Source organism: Papaver somniferum, unplaced genomic scaffold (genome assembly GCF_003573695.1).
Source record: "Papaver somniferum cultivar HN1 unplaced genomic scaffold, ASM357369v1 unplaced-scaffold_132, whole genome shotgun sequence".
Classification (NCBI taxonomy): Eukaryota; Viridiplantae; Streptophyta; class Magnoliopsida; order Ranunculales; family Papaveraceae; genus Papaver; species Papaver somniferum.
The window spans coordinates 10556277-10565898 of record NW_020622381.1 but is presented as its reverse complement, the minus strand read 5'-3'; the positions used below and the strand labels follow the sequence as shown (position 1 = coordinate 10565898).

The following is a 9622-nucleotide window of genomic DNA, read 5'->3' as shown; positions in this document are numbered from 1 at the left end:
GTGTGGGTGAGTAGTTATTTTTAGTCAGGGGCATTTTATGAAAATCATAAAACACGTATACAATTTCTGCCGCATGTGTACATGGGGTGACTCAGCTAACCGAGTAATGGACGGAATTCCTAACTATAGGAGGAAACGCTAGCTAATTTTGATCTATCTAGGGAGAAAACACTAATTAGCAATTTTGGGAGGGGAGGAAATGCAAAATAGTCCTATTTTCAATTTACATCAGGAGACATCCAGTTTCATCCTAGATATTTTTTAAGTTTAAACCGGGATGAATTCAGTTTCATCCTTATTACTTTTTTAGTGTCCATTTCACCCACACTAATTTTTTATTCGTCTATTAAAATCATTTTTTAAAAATATTTACACAAATGATCCATTTTCAGCTATTTTTAGAGGTATATGAATCTGGTCGGCTGAGTTAATACTTTCACCCATATGCATATTTACAGATTTCAAAATACAAACACTTTGGGTTTATGACTCCTTCATAATTCAGTTTACTATGAGCAGAAAAGAAAAGCAGTGGATATATAAGAATAATTAAACTGAAATTAATTGGTGACTATATATCTCATATGTGATTAGTATGCCAGTGGGTTTATGCCACATACAATCTCCCAATTATTGTTACTTCCCTCTGTTAGTGATAGTTTATACTTTGAGATTCTAGAAGTAAGTACTTAATAATATTGTTTAATCTTAATGGATTAGTCTCAAAAATGGATACATGAATCCCCAAAGAATACCATATAATTAGGCTGAAAGTATTATTATATTCAAATTAAAAATTAGTGAGATACCACTAGTAGTAATAGATACAATTAACACGCCATAAGCTTCATTAGAGCTTAGAGCAGATTCTCAAACAAAAGAGTTTAGTACAAATGTCATTTTTAACATCATTTTGAAAGAAAAAAAATACAAACAAAAAAAAGAATTTAAAATAAACCCACAAATTAATCTCAAAAATACAAATTTTACAGAATTTGGAATCCTCAATTGGGTCCATCTTTCTTAACATATCCCCATTAAAATCTTTCCTACGATATCTCTACACTGTCATCTATCCTTAAAACTTCCCTTTTATTTTTGTTTTCTCTATCTATAAATCATTAGATAACTGTTGTTGGATAAACCACATATCATCACTGTTCCATATATTGTCAAGTACATCCTCACCACCACCTAACCACATGTTGTTGTTGTTGTTCTGTTGTTGATCAATACCCTGAAACTCCAAACCTTGTTGTTGCGGTTGTTGAAGGTAGTAATAATTAGAGTTGGGACTAAATAATGTTTCTGAATAATTATTGGCATGGGCATTTTGGATAATATTGTAAGTATTGCTGTGAGGAAAGCTATAACAGTCCGATGATAATTGAGTATTACTCCCCATAGAATCTGATGAACCACCAGTACTTGAATTCTCAGGTGTTGCAGAAACGAAACTCTGATTATTAAAAGAACCCGAAAATTCGTTATTGCTAGTTTGAAACATATATTGATCATCGCTGAATTCCTGGTTATAACCGTTGTTCATGGTGGTGTTGGGTTGATTCATGTAGTTAGTAGAGTTGGCGGTGGCAACTTTAGCTCCGTTTGAAGAAGCTGTCGTGGCAGTGGATGCTGCCTCTGCTTGAATACGTTCGACTAATCTTGGCATCCAAAGATAACGCATGGTGTCTTTAAATTGCTTACTATTTACGTCACATTGAAGTTGTTTCGCATGTTTTTGAACTCTTGTTCTCCAATAATTCTTTATTTCATTATCTGTTCTGCCCGGTAAGTGTTGTGCTATTTTGGACCACCTTTAAAAAAAAACAAATCAAAACAAAAATAAGTTAGTTTTTGAAAAAGATAATGGAGAAAACAGCCTGAATTGTAAATAATGATCATATGACAACTTACCGATTTCCCCAGCGAGAATGAAGTTCAAGAATTAGAAGTTGCTCCTCAAGAGTAATATTTCCTCGACGAACATCAGGGCGTAAGTAATTCAACCATCTTAGTCTGCAACTCTTACCCGTTCTTTTCAAACCTGTTAATGCATATTCATCAAAAATTAGACTCAAAACTCATGAACTCAATAAAAAGGACAATGAATTAAGCTATAACCATGCATGTTACTAGCTTCATAAGTAAAAACTCATTTCTCAAATAGATTTTCGAAGTCTTACCGGCACAACGAGCTAAGGAATTCCAACGACCTTCACCATGATTAGCAATGTAATTGACAAGTAAAAGATCTTCTTCAACAGTCCATGGACCTCTTCTCAAGTCATCCATTAACTGATCATCTTGATCAATACTACTATCATCACTTTGATTATTATAATTATAATCATGAGTTATAGTAGACATAGCAATACCCTTAAAATCTTGATCCATTTCTATATCTAAATACAAATGAAAAGATTGTACTTGCTATAAGATTTTGATGGGAGTTTTAGACTTTTAGAGTCGGACAGCTTGAGAGAGAGAGAATTGTTTATTTGAGAGAGAGAGATGAGTCGAGTCTTATATATAGAGATGAGATGGGATGGGATGATGAGATGGGATGGATGTGGAAGAAAAAAAAGGTAAAACGTGAGAGGGAGTATATAAAAAAAAATAGTTAAAGAAGAATGAAGGGGGATTTGATTATGATTAATTAGTTTAATAAGGGGGTTTTTGTTAAAGTTCTTGTGTTTTTAACTACAAAAAAAACTAGTGTTAATTAGCTCTAATCCAGTTTTAAAATGATCCAAAAAAGTGGATTTAAGTTTGACACTTTGACTTTCAACTCGGACTTAAGAAGCCTGTTAAGTTCCGTGTTGAACCTCCATTACAAACACACGTGTCTTTAGTTTATTCTATCTTTTGTTAACTTTATAATATTGAAACTCTTTATCTCTCGCAAGTTGTTTTGTTTTGTGTATCAAAAAGACAAACGAGGTCATCCTACGAAAGAATGGCACTGTTTCTACTACTCATCACTCCACTACTAACGCGGTTATGGCACTGAATGCCTCAAAAATTTGGCGCATGTGTATATTGAATGAGATCTTACTTTCACTACTGTATATTTACTAGGCACTCTCTTTTTTTCTTCTAATTAGCACTTTTAGTATACTCATGGTGAGATCTTCTTGATATCTTATGCATACTCCTGGTGAGATCTTCTTAGTATCTTAGCTAGGCCTAGGTAAATCGATTGAGGTTTGACGAGCGGAAACATCCCAAACATAACTTTTGGGTTGTTCGAGAGACATTAGTTTGGTCGAGTCGACATTGATTTGCAACAACTTCGGAAGCACTTACGAATAGTGTTGGTGTTTATTCCTATCATATTGCCAAAGTTACGGCAATATATGTCTAATGGAATAGTAAGGCTAACCTCTATGGGCTAGATTGAGCTGCTAAATTGGTCAAAAATTGTTGCAAATCAAGAAAAAAGTTAACACTACTTTTGTCTACTTCTCTCTCCTAGCAAGTGCTCGCAGTTCAACTAGCAGCGAGATTGAAACGCTGAATGATTCAACACTCAGAAAGTGGTCCCGACACTGAATGGTTCAACGCTCACAAAAATCACAAAAATCGCAAAAATCATAAAATTTGATCTGATGGCTGAAATTCAAATTGTTGAATGATTCAGTGCTCAAAAAATGGTCCCAACGCTGAATGGTTCAACGCTCACAAAAATCATACGGATCACAAAAGTCACAAAATTTGATCTGACGGCTGAAATTTAAAACGTTGAACCAAACAGCGCTGGACGATGGTCCCAGATGACGTGGACTCTAATCTAGCTGCTAGATTAACAATACCATAGGACTTAGGAGGTTTCCCTAGTTGATGTGGATGGCCAACCTAGCTGTTAGATTAGAAGACCGTAGGGATTAACCTAAAATAAGATCAGTAATTGAAATCTTATGGTACCCCTAAAATTTTGTTATGCTTGGAATAGTAAAATTAAGATCAGTAATTGAAATTTTATGGTACCCCGAAAAAATTGTTATGCATTGTAAATTTTATCCTAGATAGTACACCTTTGTTCATGAAAAGTGATGGTATCTCTTTTCCGGAAACAAAAAGAATTTTTTATAGGTTGTATTTGGGTCATGCATTTTCAACCATTAGATAGTAAAAAAATAATTTAACTTTTTACAAGTCATTTTTGTTTTTAACTTCGAAGACTTATTTTTGCCTCTGATGTCCAAATTTGTCGGTATTGTTCACTTATTTTTTAAACTTGTTCCATGTTTAGTTGTATATGTTACTTAGCTTACCATTTAATTTAATAATATTTTAAACAACTACCAATACTAATGGGAAACAAATTTAGATAGTTCTTTGAAAATACATTGTAATAAGATACTTATTAGCAATGAACGCTAAAATACTTATGGAAGTTCAATGGAGGCTCACAAGGGTAAATAAACTTCGACTAAGTTTCAAAATTGGCTCCCTACGAAGAGAAAATTAATTTTAAAATGTAAAGAGAAATATTAACATGATGATGACCATGAATTTTTATTTAGAGTTTTTGATAAACAATTACAAGAGACAGAGGATAGCCATATAGAAGGCATTACGAATATAGACTTATAGTACCCATGTTGTAATAACAAGACAGAAAGAATAAAGAAAATCTAACACTCAGAATTACACCCATCTCACACAAGTGTTTCACACATTTATAATATCAATACATTCATTCTCGCATCCCCTCATTGATAATATTGGAAACACTTCAGTTTGGTTCCAAGAAATAATATTGCATGAGCTAAATCTGCAATTCAATCAGATGTAGGTACATAACAGATTTGAAGGAAGGAGAAGCTCACCAATTCCCTTATGAAGTGATAATCAACTTCCACATGTTTTGTTGTTGTATGAAAGACTAGGTTGCGGGATATACTTTGGTTGGATTATAATCACACCACAAAGTAAAAGGTTCACTAAGACAAACACCAAGTTCAGTCAGTAAGAAGGATATCCATGCAGCCTTTTTAGTAGCTACAATCATGGACTTGTACTCAATTTCTCCTGAATACCTTGAAATAGTTGGTTGTTTCTTTGTCCTAAAAACATGGATAAACCAGAAGGTTGATCTCGTTGTATCTGCGCAACCTTCCCAATCTGAATCAGAATAAAAATTAATGGAAGAGATGTCTCCTGCAACAAGAACAATACAAGGGCCTAGGGTGCCTTTTAGGCATCTCAAAATTCTTTTGGCAAGAAGTAGGTGTTCTGAGGTTAAAGCATGCATTAATTGTAATACATATATCAGGCCTTGTCATGGTCAAATATTTTATCCTCTGTACCATGCTTTTGGAAGCAGGAATATCTATCAGTGGTTCACCTGATGAAATTAACAATCTATGACCTTGAATCACTGATATCTTTGATGGCTTGCAATTCAACATGTCAAAATTTTGTAACTTATCAAATCTATAATTTTTTTGTGTGAGCAATAACTTTTGAGTATTATCTTGAAATCTTGTTTCAATGCCCAAAAAATAGTGGAATACTCCAAGATCCTTCATATGATAGACCTTATGGAGATGACTAATAATGTATGTAGAAAATTGTTCTCTTGAGAAAGATAAAAAAAATGTCATCCACATATAAAACAAGAATTTTCATCTTGTCTTCATGTTGGTACATAAACATGGAATGATCATATGAAGACCTGAAAAATCCTAACTCAAACAAAGTACAACAGAACCCCTCAAACCAGGCTCTAAGAGCCTGTTTGAGTTCATACAAACATCTCTTTGATTTACAAACATAATGTGGTCGTGTAGCGTATATGAATCCCTATGGAAGATTTATCTAAACTTCTTTTAATATAAACACATGCAATAAGGCATTGCTCACATCTAATTGTCTAACTGACGTGTTTCTAGAAATGAAAATTGTAAGTACAACCCTCACAGTTGTTGCTTTTACAACATGGCTGAATGTTTCAAAATAATGAATGCCATATGTATGATCATATCTGTAATGACCCGTCCCTCCACCGATACTGTCCCCACTTAGCCAATGCGGTTATCCGGCAGTGTGGGATTTTCAACGGGCATCGCTGCGGTCATCCAGCAACAACTTCCCGGGAGGTCACCCATTCCTAGATTGCTCCTGCCCGAGCACGCTTAACTGCAGAGTTTTCTGCCAACTCTGGAGCCAATTGTGCTGAAAAGGCCTCAGTATAATGTAAACGTTCCTCGCCTCTTGTGAGAGTATTATCTGGCATAATCCCTCAGCATATTACCCCACCCTAGCACAAGCGAACGACCCCTAGTTGTATCCCAACTAACATCGATATTGTTCCCACTTACCCACTGCGGTTATCCAACAATGTGGGATTTTTAACAGCACTACTGCGGTTATCCAACAGCAACTTCCCGAGAGGTCACCCATCCCGTGACTACTCCCGGCCGAGCACTCGCTTAACTGAGAAGTTTTTCCCACAACTCAGTCAAGTGAACTCATCAGGCCTCGGTGTTAGGAAAGGAAAAATCATTACTTATATCCCACTCGGCCAACCATTGCCGAATATCGAGGTATTAAAATACCACCACCTTAAATTGGAGCCGTCCTCGGCTCCAGAATATGTACAAGCCCAGATCTCCGACGTTCCCCGCCCCTCATGAAAATCACCTGGAACAACCCCGTTCAGCGTACCTTCCCACCCTTTGCAGGTAACCTGTCGTCGGCTCTGATACCATTTGTAATGACTCGTCCCTCCACCGATACTGTCCCCACTTAGCCACTGCGGTTATCAGGCAGTGTGGGGTTTTCAACGGGCATCGTTGTGGTCATCCAACAACAACTTCCCGGGAGGTCACCCATCCCTGGATTGCTCCCGACCGAGCACGCTAACTGCAGAGTTTTCTGCCAACTCTGGAGCCAATTGTGCTGAAAAGGCCTCGGTATAATGTAGACGTTCCTTGCCTCTTGTGAGAGCAGTATCTGGCATAATCCCCCAGCATACTACCCCACCCTAGCACAAGCGAACGACCCCTAGTTGTATCCGATCTAACACCGATATTGTTTCAACTTACCCACTGCGATTATCCAGCAGTGTGGGATTTTTAACGGCACTACTGCGGTTATTCATCAGCAGCTTCCCGAGAGGTCACCCATCCCGTGACTACTCCCGGACGAGCATGCTTAACTGAGAAGTTTTTCCCACAACTCAGTCAAGTGAACCCATCAGGCGTCGGTGTTAGGAAAGGACAAATCATTACTTATATTCCATTCGGCCAACCACTGTCGAGTATCGGGGTATTACAATACCACCACCTTAAATTGGAGCCGTCCTCGGCTCTGGAATATGTACAAGCCCAGATCTCCGACGTTCCCTGTCCCTCATGAGAAGCACCTGGAACAACCCCGTCCAGCGTACCTTCCCACCCTCGGCAGGTAACCCGTCCTCGGCTCTGATACAATTTGTAATGACTCGTCCCTCCACCGATATTGTCCCCACTTAGCCACTGCGGTTATCCGGCAGTGTGGGGTTTTCAACGGGCATCGCTGCGGTCATCCAGCAGCAACTTCCCAGGAGGTCACCCATCCCTGGATTGTTCCCGCACGAGCATGCTTAACTGCAGAGTTTTCTTCCAACTCTGGAGCCAATTGTGCTGAAAAGGCCTCAGTATAATGTAGACGTTCTTTGCCTCTTGTGAGAGCAGTGTCTGACATAATCCCCCTGCATACTACCCCACCCTAGCAAAAGAGAACTACCCCTAGTTGTATCCCAACTAACACCGATATTGTTCCCATTTACCCACTGCGGTTATCTAGGAGTGTGGGATTTTTAACGGCACTACTGCGGTTCTCCAGCAGCAGCTTCCCGAGAGGTCACCTATCCCGTGACTACTCCCGGCCGAGCACGCTTAACTGAGAAGTTTTTCCCACAACTCAATCAAGTGAACCCATCAGGCCTCGGTGTTAGGAAAGGACAAATCATTACTTATATTCCATTCGGCCAACCACTACCGAATATCATAGTATTATAATATCCTTTAGGTACAAACCTTATTTTGTATCGATATACCTTTCCATCATTTTAAGTTCACTTTATAGACCCACTTACAACCTAGTAACTAGGATCATTAGGTACATAAGATCATGTTTCATGCCAACTAAAGCAACAAGCTTATTTTTCATAACCACTTTCCATTTTGGATCTTTGGAAACTATTTAAAAAAAAAATTGGTTCCTAGTTCTCACACATTTGATCTCATATCCCCAATCAAATAATTCCACAGAAACCTTATCATATTTAGTAAATTTTGTTGTAAATAAAAGCATCTGCTTAATGCTAGGAACAAAAAGAATATTATCAAGATGAAAGTGATTGTTATTTGTAATTATAGTACCATCCTTCTCAATATGAAGCATAGTTCCATCATGATCCATTACTTTGTCGGATCCAACATAATCCTTGAATTTTTAATAAATTTTGTTATAGATAAAAGCATCTGCTTAATGTTAGGAACAAAAAGAATATTATCTAGATGAAAGTGATTGTTATTTGTATTTGTAATTATAGTACCATCCTTTCTCAATAGGAAGCATAGTTCCATCATCATCCATTACTTTGTCAGATCCAACATAATCCTTGAATTTAGATACAAACTGAACATCCCCGGAATTTGATAACCATACTGAAGCAACATTTGTATCCAAAGTACTCACAATAATTAGATCTTAAATAGCAGCAAAAGCTTGCTAAAAAGTACTAGAAGCACCAATACTGTTGGATGAGTCTTGAACACTTCCAGTATTGGAATTTTTATTTGGAATGTACTTAAAATGACATCTATTTGTTGTATGACCATTTATTTATTTTTATATATTTGACAGCAAACCTAACCAAATTAGTCACCTGGGATTTAGTTTTACCATTTTCGTACTTGGATTTAGAAGTAGAAGTATAGAATTAAATTTTGGTATAGAAGGCAGAATTACGAGCCTCGAGAACAGAAAAAGATTCAAGATCCTCTTCTTTTAACCATTTCTCATGGTATAGTAAAATAGATATTGCATCACCTAGAGTAAACTCAGTTTCTCAATTGTGTGCTGAAATTATAGACTGTCTATATCCTTTGCCTGGACCAATAAGAGAATACATGACTACGTCAGACTCGTCTATCTTTTTACCAACTACAATAAGAAAATCAATAATATTGTATTCTTGAATTCATCAATAAATGTGGAAACATGAATTTGTTACCTTGCTTTAGAGAATGCAATTCACTACGAAGGAGACACTTCTTTGCTGAAAATTTCTGCACAAACTCCTAATCAAGATGTATACAAACTTGCCTAGCAGTATTAAAACCAAATACATCTCTAGATATCATATCATCAAGTAGCATACTTGACATAACAAACCAATTAATTTAACGCCAATAAAGAAATAAAAGATTCCGAAGTAAACTATCATCAAGAAACATTGGTTCATGTGGAATTTCAGTGATACCGTCAATAAGATCAGGAAGATTTTTTGTTATGAGTATCGATTCAAACTATTTTTTTAAAATCAAGTAATTTGAACCATCTTCTTTGAGTTTAACTGAAACGAAATTTATAATATTCTGCAAAGGTAACGAAGAAGATGGGG

At 36.7% G+C, this 9622-nt stretch overlaps 1 protein-coding gene across 1 annotated transcript; it reads right to left on the bottom strand.

The window, feature by feature from the left end:
- Window positions 1–825: 825 nt before the first annotated feature.
- LOC113333106 (myb-related protein 340-like) lies at window positions 826–2488 on the bottom strand. The gene is made up of 3 exons (XM_026579597.1): window positions 2187–2488; window positions 1918–2047; window positions 826–1817 (listed from the first exon to the last, which is right to left on the bottom strand). Exons 1-3 carry the CDS (start codon window positions 2395–2397, stop codon window positions 1112–1114), a joined length of 1047 nt encoding a protein of 348 aa, XP_026435382.1. The 5' UTR covers window positions 2398–2488; the 3' UTR covers window positions 826–1111.
- Window positions 2489–9622: the final 7134 nt, after the last annotated feature.